The sequence below is a fragment of the Peromyscus maniculatus genome, chromosome 5 (assembly GCF_049852395.1).
Source record: "Peromyscus maniculatus bairdii isolate BWxNUB_F1_BW_parent chromosome 5, HU_Pman_BW_mat_3.1, whole genome shotgun sequence".
Lineage (NCBI taxonomy): Eukaryota > Metazoa > Chordata > Mammalia > Rodentia > Cricetidae > Peromyscus > Peromyscus maniculatus.
Window position 1 is genome coordinate 114,485,459 of NC_134856.1, and position 23,002 is coordinate 114,508,460.

At 39.9% G+C, this 23,002-nt stretch overlaps 1 protein-coding gene across 2 annotated transcripts in view; it reads left to right on the forward strand.

The window, feature by feature from the left end:
• Positions 1-23,002, forward strand: part of LOC102913188 (serpin B9-like) — a 76,078-nt gene that overhangs the window by 11,352 nt on the left and 41,724 nt on the right. The window contains exon 1 of one of the 2 annotated variants that reach the window (XM_076573139.1): positions 22,088-22,165. The exons of the other annotated variant lie outside the window; for it this stretch is intronic. Coding sequence (XP_076429254.1) covers positions 22,094-22,165 — 72 coding nt within the window. The 5' untranslated portion in view covers positions 22,088-22,093. Of the gene's footprint in view, positions 1-22,087; positions 22,166-23,002 lie in introns of those variants that run through there. 2 annotated transcript variants of the gene reach the window in all.

A 23,002-nucleotide genomic window follows, 5' to 3' on the forward strand; every position in this document is an offset into this window, starting at 1 on the left:
TAGTGATGTCACCCACTAGTCCATGAAAGGAGAGTGCCTTGGATGCTGTCTGTAGACACATTTGTAGCAGTAAAGAAATGGACCCAGGTGTCTATCTCATACAGTAGTTAAGAAAGCATGCTGCACACTGAATACAGAACAGGAGTTAGAAAGTTGTGCCGTCTCTTTTTAAGACAACTTGAGAAGATGCTGAACCACACTAGCTGGCTTGCTCTTCAATGTAGAATTTCATATACAAGATTGTTTTGAAAAACCTGAGGAAAATCACAAGCCACCCCTAACACCTGCTGCCACCTTCTTCCCAAAAAGGGCCCACACCATCTCTTCTCTTCAGGTCACACTCTCTCTCTCCTGGGTCCTCCAAGACTTGCTGATCCATTCCAGGACCAGCTGAATGGAAACTCCACCCCTTTTCAATTGAACAATGAACCAGAGACATAAACAGAAATCCAGTAACAGTTTCCCTTTTTTGGCTAATAAAATGGGAAAGGTTCTAACTCTAACATAGTAAAACTATATACAATAAGAAATTTTTTTTGTTTTTTTTTTTTAAGACAAGGTTTCCCTGTGTAGTTTGGTGCCTATCCTGGATCTCACTCTATAGACTAGGCTAGCCTTGAACTCACAGAGATCTGACTGGCTCTGCCTCCTGAGTGCTGGGATTAAAGGTACAATAAGAATGATTATCAAGTATTGTTCAAATAGAAAAGAAAGATAATAATCTTAATAAAAAAGAAACTACATACAACAAGAACAATTATCAAGCAAGAAATACATTTTCAATGTCCAGTCTATAAGTACTTGGCAAATTTAGAGAGATTATTCTGTTATTAACCTGAAGAGTGCAAAGTTTTGTACCTAAAATCTTTTTACCATGACTCAGGGGAACTACAACTGTCTAGTCTTCACCCTTCACCCTTTTTCTTTTAAGAATGAGATCCCTGAATCTAATCTCATATATATATATATTACTATACTCAAAAACAACTTGTTACTAACTCCCTTATATGATGAAAAATATTGATAACCCAGTGTAAGACCAAAAATCAACCACTCCACCTTTTGAAATGTGGGTGTCATGTTCTGAAAATTACTTCCTGATGTCTGGGGAGCAACAGAATCTCTAAGGAACCCTGAAAAAATTGAATCAATGGTCAAGTCTTGGGAGACTAGCTGTATCATTTGTTGCCAGACTCTGTGGAATGGGAAAGTGTAAGGCTTATCTGAAGTCCTGGCTGGAGTAGTACATTAGGGTGGACCATCTCAGCTAGCCACCTTGGAATTGTCCTGAGCAGTTTGTAGCTCAAAGCATAATAGTCAAACTTATAATCAGGTTAGGTATGTTCTCAAGGTCATACACAGATAAATTTAGACAGATAAATGGTCTTCAAACACTTCAAAGACCTATAGAATATGGCATCTAATATGTGTAACCACATAAGGCTTTTTATGACAATGATACATGTCTGCTTGTGACAGCACTCATTTACTTCAAAAGATGATGGCCTTCGAAAAACCTCCATATGGAGTTTGCTTTCTTTATGTAAAAAGTTAGTCATCTGAGCAAAGAAACTGTCTTTGCCTCAATTGCTGACTGTATACTATACAAACTGGACCAACAGGAGGCAAAACAAGGTGACTGTCAAACTTTGTCAAGACAAGGTAGGCCAGGCCTTGAAAATTCCTGCTTCTCAAAAATGTCTGTCAGATATACTAGGCCTATAGGCCAAAGTTGGATACTCCAACATTACAAAAGAAACTAGGATTACTATTTAGGCAGCCAAATGTCCCTGTTGTTAGGCAACATATTACCCTTCTGGGGTCTTTGATGGAGTTAAAGACTCGATAGTCATAGTTAAACTTTTCCTTAGTTATGACAAAAGGTAAATTAGGTATAAAACTTTAGAGTCATAAAGATAAGTTAGATAATAGAGTATTTTCTTTAAGTTTGCCAAATAAAAATGGACTTTATAGTGTAACTATAATTCTAACTGGATAACTGGTTCTTGTTGTATATAATTTCACTCTGTTGAAGTTAAAATCTTTTTTAATTAGAAAAAAGGGGGAATATGGAATATTCCTTTATACTGTGTGATTATATGTCACTGTGACTGGTTTAATAAAGAAGCTGACTGGCCAATAGCTGAGCAAAATAAGGTTAGGCAGGAGACCCAAACTGAGTGATTTGGTTGGGAAAAGAAAGGTAGAGTCAGAGGAGTCTAAGCAGATGCAGAGAAAAGCATACCCTCCTGAGAAAAGGTACCAAGCCATGTGGCAAAGCATAGATAAGAAATATGTGTTAATTTAAATGAAATAGTTAGTTAGTAACCAGCCTGGGTTATTGATCACATATTCATAATTCATATTAAGTCTCCATGTAGGTCATCTGGGAACTAGTATGAGATAGAAACATCTGCCTATGAACCCTATTGACAGTTCAAGGCATGTCTTAACAGACTTGTAAAATACCGGGAACTATTCCTGGTGGTAGATAGGTCCCAGGAGAAGATGTAAGGCTTTAGTGTGAGTGGAGTGAGCCAGGCCATGGTGGTCGGGAGAATCTTGCAGCCTGACTGACTAGCAGCCAGAGTGCTCCTTTATTTATACAGAATTTAGTAAGCAGGGATACATTCATGATGTTCTAAAACATATCATTTGTTTTTGGACATATGTTTTACTTCCTCTTGCTCATCTTTTAGTCATTATTGTGACTAAACTGTGACAGAACAGAGTTATTTCCAATCATTTTCCCTCAAGTTTTGACATTATTAATAAACAGACTTATCATTTTTATTCATTAACCCTATAACCCAATTTTTAAGAATCTAGAGGCATATGACAGCCTGTTTTCAATCTGGTAGCTTTTGTGGCTACAAGAACATTTAAACCAGAACAAAATTTTCAAGCCAGCCTGGTCATATGGTCATGTCCCAAGCAGTGTATTATTAACTCTTAATGGTCTGAGTACTCCAGAAAAATCCTCAGGCCAACGCTGCTACAGTTATTATTCAAATTTTGCCATAATACAATGTTCACATTTATATCATTATAAAATTTCTTTATAAGTCTAATCCTGGCATTCTGTTGTTCCTTGGTCATATGACACCATAGTGGCTCTGCATGTACAAACTTTTCTAAGAGAGGGAGGTCCTGATATCTCATTCTTTTATCATCTTTCCACTCCATACTTTGTTCCTCAGTATAAGTCTCTGTGTAGTGCTGAGGTAACTTCAGCTAATGTAACTTTGTTGCTGTATATGCCACGTTATTGCCTGAGTGTCTAGTGGGAAGGGTCTTATAATCTGAACGGTGGCTACCTCTTCTAGCCCACCAAATCTTATTGACCTTTTTGAGTTTACTTTGTTTTGAATGTCTTGTTCTTGTATAAATACAGGGACAGATGTTTCAAGAATGTCTCTTATCCTCATAAAGAGACCTCTGGCTTCTTTATGTGTGTCACAACCTCCAAGGCATAAGACAGACCTTCAAGTAGATAAGGATATCTCCCTAGAAGCAGATGGGGGATAATATGTTCAGGACTATCCTGGGAAAGCTTAGAAGCAGTACTTCTGGGAGAAGGCATAAATGATACATAAACATTTTTCCATCAATTCAATATCCCCAAACTGTACAAATATTACAAGTCCCCCAAGTATGCAACAGGTGAAGATGAAAACCAAAGGTAGAACAGTGGCCATCATGTGGTTCAGTTTTGCTGGATCTTTGTCAAGCATCTGTGCTGGCTTTATGACTTCTGCTCTTCCTATCAGATATGGCTATCGCAGGAAAACATGTTTTTTTCTTACCAGATTACATTAACTGTGCAAGGTATCCCTAAAACCACATTTATTTGTGAAAACCAAGAAAGAGCTTTGGTGAGGTGGCAGGGTAGCTTCTGTAGTCTGCTAGATTACAAACCCCAATCATCAGCAACATGGAAGAATTTGAATCCAAAAGATACTTTAGATGAGAAATGGATAAGGACCGTGCACCATCAAAATAGTAATTACAGTGAAGATGACTTTGTTGACACAGGCAAATAGATGGTGAATTGTATTGCTATGGGGTCTGCATCCTTAAAAGTGAAAACCGTTTTTTTGTTTGTTTGTTTGTTTTTTAAGTGCAGGCCCATATTCTAGCAGAGTACATATAGAAAACAAAATGCCAAAAAAAAAATAGACAGAGCATTCCAGCCAAGAATAGAAAATAGTGTGAGCTCTTGTTAGAAGATGAATGAAGAGGAGGATTGCAGGGAATACTCTGGAGGAAGAAGGGGTGAGGAAGAAGGAGAGTCAGAGGAGAAAGTGTACACTGTGTCCAAGGACACAAGACAAAAGGGGGACAATAACTATGGAGCAACTGTGGTGATATATTGTGTCCCCTAATATATTGTGCACCCTAATAAAGCTTATCTGAGGATCAGAGGGAAAACCAGCCACTATATTAAACATAGAAGTCAGGCAATGGTAGCACACATCTTTTATTTTAGCATTTAGGAGGCAGAGATCCATCTGTATCTCTTTGAGTTCAAAGCCACACTAGAAACAGAGCCAGGCATGGTGGCACACACCTTAAATTCCAACACTAGTTAATCATAAAGGTCTGGAGGTCTGTACAGACAGACAGGAAGTGACAGAGCTGGGCAGGAAGAAGAAGTAATATAGCTGGGCAGAGAGAGGAAGTGAGATGGCAGGGCCAGGAAGGCATATAGGTGTGAGTATACAAGAAGTAGGTCTCTCTGGAAGCTGAAGAGCTGGTGAAGTGAGGTTGTCTGTGGCTTGTCCTATTTCTCTAATCTCTCAGTTTTTTTATCCCAATATCTGGCTCTGAGTTTTTTTTTTTATTAATAAGACCTTTGGGCAATTCATCTTATATCTGGCACCCTAATATTTGTGACATGAATCACTAAAAAGCCCCCTGTGGCCTTACAGGCCCCAAGCCAAAATAAAGTTGTGTAGCTTGGGCCTGAGCTGCACACAGCCAGAGTCTCTACCCCACATGAGCTGGACTCTCTTTGGCTTCTTCTTTCCTGGTGGGTTGTGGGTTCTCTCTTTCTCTCTTTGTGGATTCCCATCTCGGACTGCTACCACACTAGGTAGCTGCTTTGAAACTCCCTTGGACTTCTACTTGTAGTACTCAGTCAGCCAACTTGGTGAGTCAATTAAGATATCTTCTCCCTCCACCCCACCTGCCCCAGCATGTAAAAGCAAAAAGCCTTTATTTTCTTCAAGCTTTAAGCTTGGTCTGTTTTTCCAATGCAGTGGTGAGAGCAGAGAGCCCTGACTCCATGCAGGGTGGTATTTTTATCATAGCAGAGGTTGGGATAAGGGGATTTCCAGGGTCCAGGACCCTGATTGGCTGACAATTGTCTCGGGGTATCTGTAAAACAAAAACAGGTGTGTGCTAGACTCAGGGACATCTGGGCACCTTATCTAATGGTTGAAATGTTTGGGATTTCAGGTACTTCCCCACCCCTGGGTAGATCCCTAGGTGGGGTCAGTTTAAGGCTTTTCGTGGATCTGAGTGTTGCCTGCCAGTAAGCCTGTCATGGCAGCTGTGTGGTAAAGTTGTTTTGGGGTCCCTTTATATTCACTCCTTTATAAGTACCAATGATAGGACTCAATCATAAATCCTACCTGTCCAGCGATTGAAGGGTATTGGGACCTACAAACCATTAGCTAGCAGATTTTTCCTGGTCAGCGACACCTGTATCTATTGCCATTTCTAAGGCCCTGTAGTTCTCATCTTTGAGTAAAACCAGATTATGATCTTGTATATTATCTCTTTTGTTCTGTACAAAGAAGGTCAAGTGTCTTATCTTATTACAGAACGATTTCAGTTAATAAATTTATCAATTGACAACTCTGAACCTATTTTCCTAATATGTCAATGAGCATTATAGTTGGCAATCTTGCCTCTATGTCAGGGAGTTTTCTTTTGACCCAGCATTTCAGCCTTTTCTGAACAGGGAACATGGGACAACATATTCTCTTCTGGAACTGCTTCAAGCTGGCATTGGGGCACCATTGTCAGAGCCACCAAAAGGCTAAAAGGCTAGTCAAAGGCTGGTCAATGGGGCATTTGTCAGAAACTTGTGACTATCTGACCCTGAAAAGACAGGAAACAATCACATTGGCTGAGCTGGTCCATGTCAGCTTTTAGCAAGTCCAGAACTCATAGTCATCCAGAGCTCATAATCATCTAGAGCAGTGTAGTCAGCAACTAAAGCTTGGAGGTGTCTGCCAGCCAAGTGGAAATCTGTTGAAATTAGGAACAGAAGTTAAAATTTATGAACTTATTTGGAACCCTTAGGCCCACATGCTTAGTAACTGGAAAGAGCAAGAGGCACAAGACCAGGAGAGGGAAAAATATCATCCTTAGGAATAGACAAGTGGGGAAAATTTAAGCTGTACCCATTTGGAGTCTTTCCAACCTCTATGAAGTGGATCCAGGGTGTATGACTCTTTTAATCTTCTGAGGCCTACAAGAACTACCTTACAAAATGACATAAAAGTTTTAAATACATCAATATTACCAATATGTACTGAAATTCATATCATAGACAAAGCAGGTGATGCAAAACAGCAAAAGTTGATTTATACTTTTGAGTCCCAAAAGGACTATAGATTTGGATTAAAAGTATATGCATTTTCCTTCTTTCCAAAGAGCCAGGTATAAATTGGATAGAGATTTTTGACCTGATGAGAAGCACTTCTAGGTTTATAGATGACATCTAAAATAAATCTAAAATGTTGAGCTTGTGACTAAACAGTAAATAGTCATTATACTACCAGCTTATCAGAACTCTATTAAATGTTAAGTTCTGAACTGCCATATCATAGAATGGGAGAGCAATCTGAAATATTTCTCATAATCTAAATCATTTATCTATAGCTTTACAACTTGCATTTATATCTTAAATAAGTTTTTGAGATCTTCAATGCTTATAAGCTTTCATATCCTCAGACCTTTCTTAGACCCATATTTAAGCCTTTTTGACTTATTTAAATTTTTATATCTTAGAACATTCTCTAAAAAGGAGCTAACAATCTGGCTATAGATCTGGTTGTCTGATGCTGCCAAGCTGATAAAGTTATAACTATCCTAATGATCAGTACTATCAGAGATCTGAGAAGGATAAATTATATCTAAGACAAAGCAGCTTCCAAGTCTATAAATGACAGGGACCAGTTCATACACAGGTCTCCATAGTGTTGGAAGCACCAGTCAGAACAGCATCAATCTTCTTCCACCATCAGGCCCGTAAGGCAGAGTTTTTTCCTGTGGAATAGAGACACAGAAGACTGATCTTACTTTGTCCAGGCAAAAGGGTACAATCAATTCTAGTGTCTTGCTGCTTGTCCATAGTCTGGGCCAGGTCCTGGTGGCAAGTGTTGCATCTTGCCCTGTGTTCTATGTTGCCATAATTCAGGCAGAGACATTGTGGTACCCCATACATAATCTTCTTTAGAGAGCTTGGGTCACTGCTAGGATCTGGAAGTCTGTCTGCTATAATAAGCTTTTAGATCAACATTTTAAATGCCATATTCTGCAGCTCTGAAGTATGAGGGCTGTCCAGGTATATCTGAGTAGACAAACTTCGTTCCTAGTTACTTGTTTTAAGCTCAACCCTGAAAACATATGCAAGGGACTAAGGGTTAAGTTATCCCTATAATTAATTACATCAGTACTTAGTATGATTGCAATTAAAGAACTTGATTATTTATAAGATGACTATTTACTTATGTTCTCTAACAGTCTACAATAAGTAGCCTTAAAAACAATTATTTTAAACTGAAGCTCCTCTAGCATCAAATACAGGTTCAGTAAAGAAATCAAAACAAAATATTAATATAAAACATATATATGGTTCAGTTTATCCAGATAGCTTAAGCTTAACAAATTTAGCAAAGGTGCTGGGGACAGCATGCAAGATGCCTGATGTGCTGCCAGCAGAAACTAGAAATGAGGGACCTGAGATTTTGGATCCCCAACCCTCCATGTATTCCCCTCTGGATCTTCTGTTTTGCATCCCTCTAAAGGGCAAAGGCAGAAATGCCTATGTGTCCCAAGGTCATGCTTTATGGAATGCACGTGCCATGTTCTCCTCCATATAATTACTTCTTGTGATGTTAATCTTTCTCTTCTATCTGATCTTTATGTTCTGTGTTCCTAGACCAATGATACTTTCTGTGAAACGGGATGGGAATGAAACAAATTTCATGGAAAATTATACAGAGATGACCACCCGGGCTGGGGTCAAGGTAGTTATGTAGGTCATGGAAAGAACCTGCAGCCTGGTGAAGCTTTTCAGGCTTGGATAAACTGTACCAAATGTGTGGTCAACTATAGCACATGATATGATGTGTATTAGCGCACTGAACTCAGTTTAGCCATGATGAATAATTCAGTTTCTGAGTATATTCCAAGGGCATTGTGTAAAACTTGAGACCCTAAGGGGTATTGGCTAAGGACTGTAGATGGAATAACATATAGATGAGAAGACAAACAAGAAGTGTGGAAACCTAAAGTAGGAGAAAAATGGTGGCCCCCCACTAAGAAAGGGAGATGGCAACCTTAATTCAGATATTTTGATTTCCTCTTGAAGGAATGAGGAGACAATGTGGCAATGGTTGGAGTGATTTGCTGCAAGTTTTATTGGGTTCCTAGATTGAAAAGAGCTGCCAGGAAAGGTGAGCTTTCTTTCATGGAAGCTCTATAAATTGAATCAGGTCTTCCTTGGAATAAAAAGGAAAAAGTGGTTGACTTGCAGGGGCAGATCTCTTGTCTGAGCTTGGGGCTTGGTGTTTGCAGAGGGCTGAGGAGGAATTTAGACAGCTACAGAGGTATTGAGGTCAGAGCAGGCTGTGTGAGAAGGAAATGACTGTCTGATATATTAACCACTGTTCTTCTTTTTACTTTTTTTTTTCAAAATTGTGCATTGCTAGCCTCTGGGTCAAATGCTCAGAAGACTGTAGAATCATTAAAGAATAAAAATAGATTGTGCTTGCTCTGGCATTAAGCCTGGGATAGTTTCTGTGTTTGATTATAGATAATGAAGAACATATTGGTGATTTTCTAAGAATAACCTTTGGAATCATGAGAATACTCTGTATTGGGTGGTTTCCTTTTTCCTTTCTGTTTCCCCTTGTTCATGATAATAAAAGACTGTGGTTACCAAGGCAACAGCAAAAGCTGTAGCAGAAGCTGTAGCTGAAGATACTTAGCAACTGCAGAAGCCCAAAGTTACCTGTCAGCTGGCACAAGCACTATCTCTGAGTCATTACTATGACTCCCAGGTATCCCATCCTTTGGACCCCCAAAACTGCTGAGGCTGGTCCTCGGCACAAAGGCAAGGAGGCTAGGCATACATTTTTAAGCCTCACTGGTTCTCAACTTTCTCAATGCTATTTCATAACTGCAGTTTTGCCATTGTTTAATCTCAATGCAAACATCTGACATATAGGTGGTCCTAGGCTACCCCTGTAAAAAATTATTTCAAATCCCAAAGGGTCAAGACTCATGGAGTCAGAAGCTATCTCAAGCTCTTTGCCAGACTGCTTAGGTCATTGTTTTGCTGCATCACAAGAAATGAACATTCCAGTTTCTGTTTGGTATTTGTAGCTTATGGCTGTGATTCTAATTTTTAGCCTTTTACTTTAAGTACAAATATTAACAATATAGAGCATTTTATAAACTGAAAATGTCCCATAGCCTTAAAAATGTAAATATTTTAAAAACTGTTCTTAAAATGATTAAGGTCTTTCTGCAATATCAAAAATAAAATACCTTCTTTTACTTTAAGAGGGAAAAACATGGCATCACCACAATCTGTTCAAAGTAAAACCAAGCTCCAAAATTGCAAATAATATCAAAGTTCAATATCTGAGATTCATTTATAGTTCTTTTGGTTTTTTACTTAGAAGCTTATACCATTTCTTTGGCCCTACTCTTGTGTATAAAAGCATTGAGGTACAGTTTTAATGTTTATCAGATATCTTATTTATCAAATATATTTAGCTATTTAAATACTCTAGAAACTTGCTGTTGAACACTTGGTAAAGACATAAGTACCTAGGTGTAAAACTCTAAGTTAGCTTTTGTTAACTTGAATAGATCTTTGTAACCTTTAGTAAAAGATGGTTGTCAGCCACATGGCTGCCCATGAGGTCACCAGCCAAGATGAAGGAAAACCACGAGGTTGCTGTTTAAAACATGTTTTTCTAAACAATAATTACTTGCACACATACACATAATTGGATCCAAATTACACACTTATACATACAGTTAAAGCTAGCTTACACTCATACATATAATTATATCCAAGTCATATATGTGTCCATATACATTCATATATATATATGTATATATACATATTATATATATATATATATATATATATATATATATATATATTCTAACATAAACAGTTTGCAGAATCATCTGCAGCTAAAGTTTTCCTGCTTGGCCCACAGTCGGGACAAATCTCTCTCACCCGCCAGTCCCACAGCTGCTCAGACCCAACCAAGTAAACACAGAGACTTATTTTTCTTACAAACTGTATGGCCGTGGCAGGCTTCTTGCTAACTGTTCTTATATCTTAAATTAATCCATTCCCATAAATCTATACCCTGCCATGTGGCTAGTGGCTTACCAGCATTTTCACATGCTGCTTGTCCTGGGGGTGGCTGGCAGTGACTCCTTCTGCCTTCCTGTTCTTTTATTTCTCCTCTCTGTTAGTCCTGCCTATACTTCCTGCCTAGCCACAGCCAATCAGGTTTTATTCATTGACCAATCAGAGCAACTTGACATACAGACCATCCCCCAGCACAGTCATGTGCAGACCATCTCAGACACCTGCACTCAGGCCCGTGGTCTTAATCATCCTCTATGCTGACCTGCTGGGTAAAGCCACGAGGAACCCAAGAACGGGCTCCCACAGAACATACAGAACATCCCACAGTAATCATCAGCTAAGTTTAAAATTAAAACCAACCAGAATTAACTTTTAAATTCAGTATTTGAAGGTATAAGAACTATAACAAAAATAGTTCACATCCCCTCATATCCCTTCTGACTTTCTACAACCTTCTACATACCCTTCGTCCATTCCTTTGATCCCTCAGATATTTACTCCAGACAAATTCTGCTTTTTCTCTTCTTTTTTTATTTTTAAGCACAGAAACTCTTACCAAAGTCTTTCCTGTGATTTCCCTCAGTAGTCTAGAATATATTGTAAAGCTAGAATATATTAAACAAGAACAGAAATACATATATATACCATAATAAGAATAACTCTAAATTTGCATTGGCACTGTACCACAGACAAGAAACTGTTGGTTAGCCTTATAACATAGCTATGGTAGCTTAGCAACAATAGGCAGTGACATTCCCTTCCTCTCTTGGTGCTAAACCTTTGTCAGGTTTAGCTAATGCCAGGGCAGGTCTTGGGAGCCCCATCCATCAACCTGGGAGACAAAGAGGACCAGGAAAGTGTACACCATGAGGACAGAAGATCACTGTTGATCTCAGATTTTCAAGTGCAAACTGGCAAACTGGAAGGGACTCCTTGGCTGGGCCCCTGGCCCTGTAGGCCACTCCTCAGCTGTGACCCTGGAGGGGCAGTTAGTTCTCCACCAGTCCCTGCCCGGCTCAGGCGCTCTCTGAGCTCCTTGAGGCTCCCACTGGCTCCTGCCAGCTCTCCCCTATGGTTCTCCACATGGGGAGGCCCAGCCCAAACCTGCCAGCCATGTCTGGGCCCACAGTACTCATGGACTGCCCCAGCGCCCAGATGCTTTGTCCAGCCATAGCTCACCTGACATGTGGCACCACATCAGTATGCTCCCCTGCCTGCTGTTGTGTGCTCCATCAGAGAGCAAGAAAGCAATAGGGGGGGGGGTTTACTCTTAGTCTGTCCCAGACCAACCAAAGGGACCCTCCATCCCATTCTGCTGGTCATCTGCCCCCAAAGGCTGTTCATGTACAGATTTCATCAGGAGTCATAACATACATACAAGCTCAGGCATACCTGTGGCCATGTTCTCACACATTTGCACATTAATATAGGTAGGACATTCCAAAAGAAAGGCAATCAAAACTGTTTACAACACAAAAGACAACAAAACCAAAACCAAAACCAAAAAAACTCCAGCCTTATGTTGATCCCGTGAGAGCGACCCATGTCATCTCAAATTCACATACCTGCAGGTACTTACAAATTTTGGGCACTTACAAAAGGTGATCCAAATGGCCCAAAGGCCCACTTACAAAAAAATATTCCAACATCCCATTTACAAAAGGATATCCAAAAGAAACCAAACCACAGAAAACACAAAAGAACACAGACACAAAGAAAACATACTGCTGACTCTTATGGCTCTACAAGCAGTGGTCCCAGTGGGCTTGGGGGATCCTGAGTGAGCCCCCAAAAGTTATGCCCAGCTCACAGGACCCCCAAGAGACCACCATGGAGACCAAACCCTGCATATAAAAGCAAAGAGCCTTTATTCTCTTCAATCTCCAAGCTTGGTCTCTCTTATGTCTGATGCAGCAGTGAGAGCAGAGAGCCCTCAATTAAGATATCTTAAAGGGAGAAATTAGTTAAAAGAGAATTTTTCCCACATTAAAAATGGGAAACATTTTTACATTGGAGGGAATTTGGTCTCTGTTTGATAACACATTAGACAATCTGAAAATGGAACAATTAAAAGAGAGGATAATTAATGTTGATGGGATTTACATAATGTTAATTATGAATATTATTTGTTTGATCATTTTTATTTTAGCATTAAAAAAGTTGGTTAATTTGAATGCCAAGATAAAAATTAAAAAAATAAAACTTGTTAAAACAAATCATAGAGAAGTTCAGACCCAGAGAGAAGAATTTAAAGGTGAACCTATCTCAGCATTGAATTATACAGTTACAGAGAAACAGACTGTTTTCAAACAACCAACCTTAATCTATCAAATGCTCAAGGCTGTGTATGAGCTAACTGGAATCCTGTGGAAATGTTAGATTTGAGGAGATTTAAAGAAGCTATTGTCTAATATGATATGCATTCTCCTTTGGAAAGCAGATGTTAAACTCATGGTCAAATTGTAATAGAATTATCCCTCAGGACTGGAAAGAGTTGGTTACAGTTGTCCTAGAGGCTAGTCCACAGTTACAGTGGAGAACCTAGTAGAAAGACGAGGCTATGACTATAGACAATGATGTAGGGCTAGAGGTATGGAAATTTCCCAGAATCAACTTCTTGGAGAAGACAATTATGCTGATATACAAAGACAATATTTATATAATGACCACACCCTAATTCTCCGTCACATGTCAACCATGAATGTGTGGGACAGAATTGAAGAAAGAAGAATATTGAGTCATTTACAAAATTGTTACAGGGCTCAAAAGAAACCTTCACAGATTTCTTACAAAGTCTGTCTTCAGCAGTAAACAGACTGATACCAAATTCGGAAGCTAGACAAATAATAATTGAATCTCTGGCTTTTGAGAATGCTAATGCAGCATGCAAAAGAGTAATTAGACCATTAAAGGCAAGATCAGCAGCCTTAGAGGATTGGATCAGGCATACAATTAATATTGACTCTCATGACCATGCTGATACATGGATAGGAGAGGTGATTTCAAGAGGTTTGAAGAAAAATAATAATGTCAGATGCTTTAATTGTGGTAAACAAGGCCACCTAAAAAGGGACTGTAAAGAGGGCATTCCTAGAAACAATGTTTCTTCAAGAAACAATGGTAACAGAATGCTTCTCACTTCTGGAATATGCAATAGGTATGATGAAGGCAAACACTGGACTAACAAATGTAGATCAAGAAAGGACAGACAAGGTAATCCTTTGCCTTTGTCATCAGGAAACTCCCTGAGGGGTCTCTCTCAGACCCCTATGGCAAATTGAGTTCAGTCCTTTCCTGCCATTGTGGAGGAAACCCATTCTCACAGCAATTAGATAACCAAATGATTACTGTAAAAAACTATAGTGCTTGGGATGATAGAACAGCTATAGCAGAGAGAACAGAAAATTCAGGAGAAACCATAAGGCAAATGTTTTTGAAAACTTCTATAAACGAACAAAGACCAAAATTAAAAATAGAAATAAATGGTGTTCTCATGTAGACACAGGTGTGAACATGACAATAATTGTGCCAGAATCTTGGCATCCAAATTGGCCTCTTCAGGAGGTAAATGTTCAGCTGTTATGGATTGGAATATTATCTCAAGTGAAACAGAGCCCAAGATGGGTCAAATGTATAGGGCCAGAGGACAGAGAGGAAAATTAAAACTATATGTGGCTAATATAGCTATATTATTTATTACAACAATGGAATACACAGATTAACATTCCTTGAACCTCAGGAAAAAAACATAAACTAATATATGTTTCTGAGAGAAATATTAGAAGATACTATAAAGAACAGTCACCTGTCACCCAGATAGTATAAGAAAAGGCACAACAACTGCTAATCTTTCAAAGACACCAACAGCTCTGCCTTTAAAATGGTTAATAGACAAGCCTGAATGGGTTCATCAATGCCTTTAACGACAGAGAAACTGAAGGCCTTGGAAGAGCTGGTAGAAGAGCAGTTAAATGCTCGGCATATTGAAGAATCAACCAGCCCTTGGAATTCTCCTGTATTTGTTATAAAAAAGAAATCTGTTAAGTGGAGAATGGTAACAGACCTAAGAGAAATTAACAAAGTAATTCAGTGAATGGGCTCTCTACAATCTGGAATTGTTTGCCTACTCTGTTACCTAAAGAATGGCCTCCTATAGTTATTGATTTAAAAGACTGTTTCTTCTCAATATCCCTACAAGAAAAAGACAGAGAAAGATTTGCCTTCAGTGTCTACTTATAATTATTCTCAGATGATTAAGAGATATCAATGGAGGGTTCCCCCACAGGGAATATTAAATAGCCCAAGCCTGTGCCAATATTTTGTATCACAGATGTTGGAAGTAATACATAAACAATTTCCTAAATCTATAATTTATCATTAAATGAATGATATTTTACTAGCTGATTCAAATGCAGATACCTTAGAAAGAATGTTTGGAGAAGTAAAGAAAATTTTGCCTTGCTGAGGATTACAAATTGCTCCTGAAAAGATACAAAGAGGAGAATCTATTAATTATTTAGTATATAAAATAGGTCTGCCAAAAAATTAGACCCCAAAATGTTCAAATTAGGAGAGATCTCAATTATGAACTCTTAATGACTTTCAAAGATTATTTTGAGACATTTTCTATTTACAGACTTTTTGTTGGGGTAAAAAATGATGAACTGAGTAATTTGTTCAAAACCTTAGAGGGTGACAAGGACTTAAATAGTCCAAGATAATTATCAGGTGAAGTTGAGAGAGAATTGACCTTGGTGAAAAAGAAAATACAGGATACACATGTGGGTTATGTATTTACAAAGATTGATTGCATTTTGGTTATTTTACTCTCTAAGAATTTTCCTACAAGAATTTTAATGCAGAGGGAAGATATTATATTAGAATGAATATTTCTACCAAATAAACAGAGTAAAAAATCAAAACCTATGTGGAAAAGATCTTCTCTGAGTTGATTTTAAAAGGAAAATTAAGACTTTATCAATTAGCAGGAATAGACCCAGCAGAAATTGTAGTACCTTTAACTAATGGTGAAATTGACAAATCATAGGCAGGAAGTGAACCTTGGCAAAGAGCTTGCAGTAATTTTTGGGGAAAGATTAACAATAAATATTCCAAGAGTGATTGAATTCAACTTATAAAGAGAGCTAACTAGATCCTGCCTCACACTGTATGGGAAAAACCCATATATGGAGTTCGTACATTTTATACAAATGCAAAGAAACAAGGAAAGGCAGGTTATAAATCAGAAAATTTAAGTAAAGTGGTTCAAAGTCCTTATAATTTGGTTCAAAAATCAGAATTATATGCTATTCTGATGGTATTAATGAATTTTTGGCACCTCTCAACATAGTTACTGATTCTCAGTATGATGAAAGAGTGGTCTTACATATTAAGACTGCAGAACTTATCACTGATGAGTCAGAATTAACTTTGTTATTTATTCAATTTCAAGATATAATCAGGAATAGGAAGCATCCCTTATATATAACTCAAATCCAATCCCATATGGGTCTGCCAGACCCTCTAGCACAAGGTAATAATGAGATCAAAAAACTATTGTTAGGAAATGAGCTGGAGGCCTCAGAATTTCAATAAAAAATCATGTCAATAGTAAGGGTTTAAAAAAGGATTTTTCCATAACCTGACAACAAGCCAAGGATATTATAAGGAAGTATTATATTTGTGCTGTGGGATAATGCTCTTGCACACTGGTTTAATAAAATGCTGATTGGCCAGTAGCCAGACAGGAAGTATAGGTGGGGCAAGCAGATGAGGAGAATTCTGGGAAGAGGAAAGCTGAGTCAGGAGTCACCAGCCAGACATAGAAGAAGCAAGATGATAAGGCAGAACTGAGAAAAGGTACCAAGATATGTGGCTAAACATAGATAAGAATTATGGGTTAAATTAAGTGTAAGAGCTAGTCAGTAATAAGCCCGACCGAAACAGTGGCTAAGCAGTTATAATCAATATAAGCCTCTGTGTGTTTACTTGGGATCTAGTGGCTGCAGACCAGGCACAACACAGGAAAACTTCAAGCTACATACTTGTTCTTTTTACAACCAAAGTCTACTACCAGCAGGATGTAACCCAAAGGGTACTCAGAGGAATGAAATCTGACAGATGGATGTGTTTCATTTTGTAGAATTTAGAAAATTGAAATATGATACCACACTATTGATACCTATTCAGGATTTCAGTTAGCTACTGGTCTAGAAAGTGCCCTTACATTGACAGCTAACAGTATGCTGTCAAAAATGGACAAGTAGGACACAAAAGAAAGGATTGCTGATCCTTTCCAAGACAAGGTAGGAAGGCTCATTAGAAAATCATGCTTCTCAGAGAGTCTGTCAGATATGCTAAGCCTGTAGGCTGAAGATGATGCCCCAAAGTTACAGAGAAACCTCAGGTGACTGTCCAGGCATCTGGCTGTTTCTGTCATAACTCACATTTTTTGGAAGTTGCTTGTTTACACTTCCTATTTTACTAGGTAGTATTATTTCCATCTTGAGTTTCTAAGGGAGTTGAAGATTAGATAGTTATCATTTTCCTTGTTAAGAAATTCAGAAAAGAAACTCACTAAAGAGGTGTAAAGTGTATAAGTTTGAAAGACATCAAAAGATAGTTTTGATAATGCAAATTAGGATAGAAGGTAAATTAGATACAATCCTTTGGATTCACAAAAATAGGATAGATAATGGAATATTTTCTCTGAATTTGTCAAATGCAAATGGACTAGACATTGTTGAATTATTTATTGCTTGTATATATTGTATATAATTATTTTACTTATTGTATATAATTTTTCTTTATATTAGTTATAGCTTTTTTTTATTTTAGACAAAAAAGGGTAAATGTGGTTGTATATTGTGTTCCCCAATATATTGTGTACCCTAATAAAACTTACCTATAGATCAGAGGAAAAAGCCAGCCACTATATTAAACATAGAAGTCAGGCGATGATAGCACATGCCTTTTTTCCTAGCATTTGGGAGGCAGAGAGCCATCCGGACGGATCTCTGTGAATTCAAGGCCACATGGGGAACAGAGCTAGGCACAGTGTCACATGCCTTAAATTCCAACACTAGTTAACCATAAATGTCTGGAGGTCTGTACAGACAGACAGGAAGTGACAGAGCTGGGCAGGAAGAGGAAGTATTGTTGCTGGGCAGAGAGAGGAAGTGAGATGGCAGGGAGAGAAAGGCATATGGGCATGGGTATACAGGAAGTAGGTCTCTTTGGAAGCTGAGGAGATGGTGAGGTGAGGTTATCTGTGGCTTGTCCTATTCCTCTGATCTCTCAGTTTTTCACTCCAATATCTGGCTCTGTGTTTTTTGGTTTTTGTTTTTAATTAATTAGACCTTTAAACTGCTTCAGTGATGAGGGACCAGAGTGAAAAGTGTCCCCAAGAACAAAAGTTAAGACAGGATATGGTCAGAAGTTGTTGGTCAAAAGCAGAGGAGCTAGAGAAGCTAGAGGAAGGGACAGTTGAAATCCCCCTGGGGTGGAGAACACAGGGTGACTGAGGAAACAGATGCTGCACGTAAGGAAGCCAACCTTCCTTCAAGCAAGATGAGACAGAAAGCCAGAAGCCTCTGTCCCTTCAGCTGCTGTCACTCCCTGCTGGGTCAGGGGTCAGAAGACAAGGGGTGTGAGCAGTCTCTGTGGAAACATGGAGCTAAGCAACAGAAAATGAGCACCCTGGGGAAGGCAATGGCACCAGGAAGCTTCTGGGAGGAAGAGATTGGTGAAAAGCTACCATCCACAAGCCAGGAAGGAAAGCACATGGAGAGGAGAGATTTCTAGACTGAGTGTGTCACAGATAGTGTGAAATTGAGTGAGCTCTCAGGCTCAGCCAATTGGAACCTTGACCTTGGGGAGAACTACATCTGTGATCCTGTAGACAATGTGAGCTTTTTGTGTGTCTGTGACATCTCTAATGGTGGTGTTCCCCAAGGAAGTTTTGTTTATGTATCTTGGTCTCAGATAGCTTAAATTATTGATGTTTTAAAGGCTTGTCCTTAAATACCCCACCAGTTAAATATTGGACCTCTATAAAGTAAAAAAGGGAAAGGAAGGTATCTCAGCAACTTTTTATGATGTAACATTTAAGAGCCACCAAAGCCACCTGTGTAGCTACCACTAAAACACTGAAGCCATGCTCTCCCTGGAGACACCTGCATGCTTAGGTGTGTCTCCTCCTTTCTTTTCCTACCAGGCCCCCCTCTGTATATTATTATTGTGTTAAATATGTATATATTTGCTTCTTAATAAGTCCAACTCTATATCATATTGACTCAACCTGAAATTCCTTTCTGTGGCAAAGTCAAGAATTGTGCCTTGACTTTAGTTGAGGTCTCTGGAAAGACTCAACCCGCTGCAGGTGGCATTGTATAACGTGTCTCTGGCCCTTACCTCAGTCACTGTTACCTTGAACCTGTAAGGTTGAGCCTTGAAAATATCGGGTTAGGAAAGAAGACCACACACATGACCACATAATTCATTCACAAGAAATGCTTATAAACTGGGAAAACATGCAGAAAAGAGATTAGTCTTTTCCAGGAAAGGAGGGTGGGTGTGGGAAATAGATATTGATAATCGGCAGTTCATTTCTTTTTCTCAGTCACCATAAGGATCTAGAATTAGTGGTTATTGTCATGTAGCTTTGTAATTATACTCAAAGCCACTGAAAGTGTGCTTTAAAGAACAAATCACTACCTTGAGACCAAAAGTTTCTAATATAAATGCATCTGTCCTGGGACATAGTTCCTAAGCTAACATCAGCATGGCCAGGTAGACAAACATTCCCAGGATTTAAGAAACACTCTAGGGGATCACATGCTGTCTTTTGGCCTCTGTGGGCATGAGGCAGGCAATTGGTGCACAGACATACATGTAGGTAAAACACCCACACACATAAAAATGCATTATTTTGATTAAAATAATTAAAGAAGGTGAGACACCTAAGATGCCAAAGTTGAGGAAGTCTCCTCCCTTTGAGGCCAGTGGATACAAGTTGTCCAGGGATGGAGGACATAATTTCCTGTACAAATTTACCTCAGTGTCTATTTCTGTCACTTACAAGGAAGAGTCCTCCAGTGGAACACTCTGCACCCCAGCAGTTGAAAAAGTCTCTTCTGAAAGTAGCATCAGGATTCCCCATGTGGGTCTATGCTAGTGGAGACTTAACAGGATAGCCGACTCCCTCACAGCTGAATCCCTGGCATGGATGGAGACTTGGTATAAGCTACAGCCACCAGGTGCTCTTGGCATCCTGACGAACCTTCTCCCTTGATGCCCTGTTAGCCAGAGACCAAAGGCTCCCACTAGTTTTGCTTTCTCCAGGATCCAGGTGTTCCCCAATGCCCACACAATCCCTATGCTGCAAAGGACAGAGCTGGATGAGGACAGACTTGTACCTCCACCCCTTGCTTGGGGCTTTGAATATGCCAGCACCCTGCAGTAAATAAAGGGCCTGCCTGAAGAGGGTAAGAAGTTAAACTGCACTCCAGGGGGCATTAAGCTGTGAATGCTTCCATGAGGGACCACAAAGGTGGAAGGTTAATGTGCATTGCTCAATCCAGGGCTATGGGATGGGCAGAGGCCAGCTTTAGAAGGTCCATCCAGAGTCCAGGAGAAGGAACTCCAGGACCTGAGTGTTAGTAAAAGTGACAGGGGGCAGGTGGTGTCTGGTGGGCGTTCACAGAGATGATTCTCTAGAAACCAGTGTGGCCAGTGGTAGTGAGGCTGGTCTTAGGGCTGGAGTCCTGCAGCTGTATTGACCCATCTCAGTCAGGCATAGGTGCTCCAGGGTCTCGGGGCCTTCTCCACTGTCCTCTGTCCTGCTCCCCCTCATATCCTACAGCATAGTCCATTTGATTATCTCTGCCATCTTCTCAGGATCTGCAAAACAATGTCTCTTACTTCTGGGCCCTTTTAGATCAGCAGGCTCTACTCCAATCTGAGAATCTTCATTCCCATTTTAAAATTAAGTGATCCTGTATTGACTGCACATACCACCAAACCCACCTTTAGCCTGAGCATGCTGCCAGGTGCTTCCAATTAGAGTGCCATAAATCCCCCTTGCCTTCAGAGATCTCTGGGTATGGTGGAGACAACAATCAGTAAGAGAAAAGGAGTGCACTTAGAAATGATGAGCAGACCTGGGTTGAGGCAAGAGCATTGGAGTAACATAGCAGAGGCTCCGAGGTTGTCCTGTCCATAACAGTTGAGTAGTTTCAACTCACTGACAGGAATGTGGTAGATGACCTTCTAGGCAGTATAAACACCACTTCAAGGATTCAGAAGCAACTTTAAGGGGACATGAGGATGGGCAATAATTTAGGGGTGGGAGCTGGGTCAGATGAGAAGACCAACCACAAGGTCAGTCATTTAAATAAAGACACTCCAACTTTCCTGAAGAGCCTTGGAGTACGTAAAGGGAAGAGTCATAGGATCTAGGCACACTTTCAGGATGCTATATTCTTCTTTCTGGGGAGAGGGAAGAAGTACACGTTGTAATGTTCTGAGGGTCCCTAGGCTATTTGATCTGCATTTAAGCACACTAGGAAGCACTTTGAAACACACTTACAGTGTTCAAAGGTCGTATGACAGTTAGAGCACAGCCATGGGATGGGCAGGGTCTCAGATTTGGCTTAAGATGTTAGGAGCAGTCACTTAGTCTGGACCAAGCTGTCCATTCATCTGGGAGTGAGGTATGCTCCACAGACAAACAGCCTGGTGCCATTGCCTGATCAAGGCCTCCTGAGCAGCCACTGCAGGGGGATGCTTCCTGCTGCACAGCAGGGTTGGTGACACCAGCCTGTCTTTGGGTCTCATTCAGCATCTCCATGTCTGTCCTGTAGCAGCTGCAAATGCAGAGACTCTGTCTAATGCACACCTGGACATCTCAGAGGAGTCTTCACAGGCAGACACAGAATGCAGCTTTGCTGAAGCCAGGCTAGAGGACCTGGAGGCTCATGTCTGTTTTCTTCTTCCTTTCCTCTTTTCCTCCTCTTCCTATTTATCCTCCAGGCCACCATCTTCAGAGAGAGGAGCTGGTGTGTATGGAAGGAGACTGGAGTCCACCTCTCTCAGCTGTGTCCTGTGTGCAGTTCTGATGATCTGACCTCTACCTATGCAGATGACACAGACGCTAGTTTGGTCTGTTGCCATGACCACACTTAGATAATAACCTTAAGATTGGAAGGACTGTGACCAAGAATGAATTTTAAAACCCAATTTTAGGTACTTAGGAGCTTTGAATGAGAACCAAGAGTAGAGTCCCAGATTCCCCTGAGTAAGGTCAATGAACCTTCGGTGCTATGTTGAGTACCATTTCTCCTTTGTTTCCAGACCCTGCATCATGAATACTCTGTCTGAAGCAAATGGCAACTTTGCCATCCACCTTTTAAAGATGCTCTGTGAAAACAACACTTAGGAAAATTATGTTATTCTCTCATGATCATCTCCTCTGCTCTAGCTATGGTCCTTTTGGGGGCAAAGGGAGACACTGCAGTCCAGATGTCTCAGGTAAGCTGTCTGTCACCCCTCACCTGCTTCACTTGCCTAAGGGCTGCTGAGAAGAGAGGGTAGGAATGTGCTCACACTGTGTCATGGGGCAGGGGCTCAAGAGGAGCTAAGACAGAGTCTCCTCCAATAAGACTTATTTATTTATTTATTTATTTATTTATTTATTTATTTATTTATATACATTAGTGTTTTGCTTGCATGTATGTCTTATGAGGGTGTCAGATACCATGGAACAAGAGGTAAAGACAATTATGAGCTGCCCTGTGGAATGAACCTCTGTCTTCTGGAAGAGCAACCAGCGTTTTCAACTGCTGAGCTATCTCTCCTGCCTCCCCAGTATGACTCCTTTAACGGTAATACATTTTCTTGAGTTACAACTCCGAGGAAACTCTCAAAATTTTGTCCAGACTTCACTTACATAATGGAGCAAACCAAATTTCATGCCAGTCCTGGTGGCACAGGCCTTTAATTCCAGCTACTACAGAGACTGAAACGGGAGGATGCCAAGTCCTAGGCTAGCCTGGACAACTTAGTTTCAAATGCAAAAAAAAAGTAATGGAGCGAGTGGGCTATGATTATAACTCAGTGATAGAGCTCTTGGCTCTTATGCTTGAGACCCTAGGTTCAGTCCAAATAGTGCAATGCGCTAACAGAGAGAGAGAGAGTAAGACTGAAAATCTCTTCTTAAAGACTCAGCATTTATTTGTGAATTAATTGTTGGAGTCTTTACCTCTTATGCACTCTTGATATCATAAACTAGCAAGGATTCTCTGGACCATTGAAAGGATACTCCTTATTAAAGAAAAAGGGAGTCTGTCCTTTTCCTGCATTATCTCT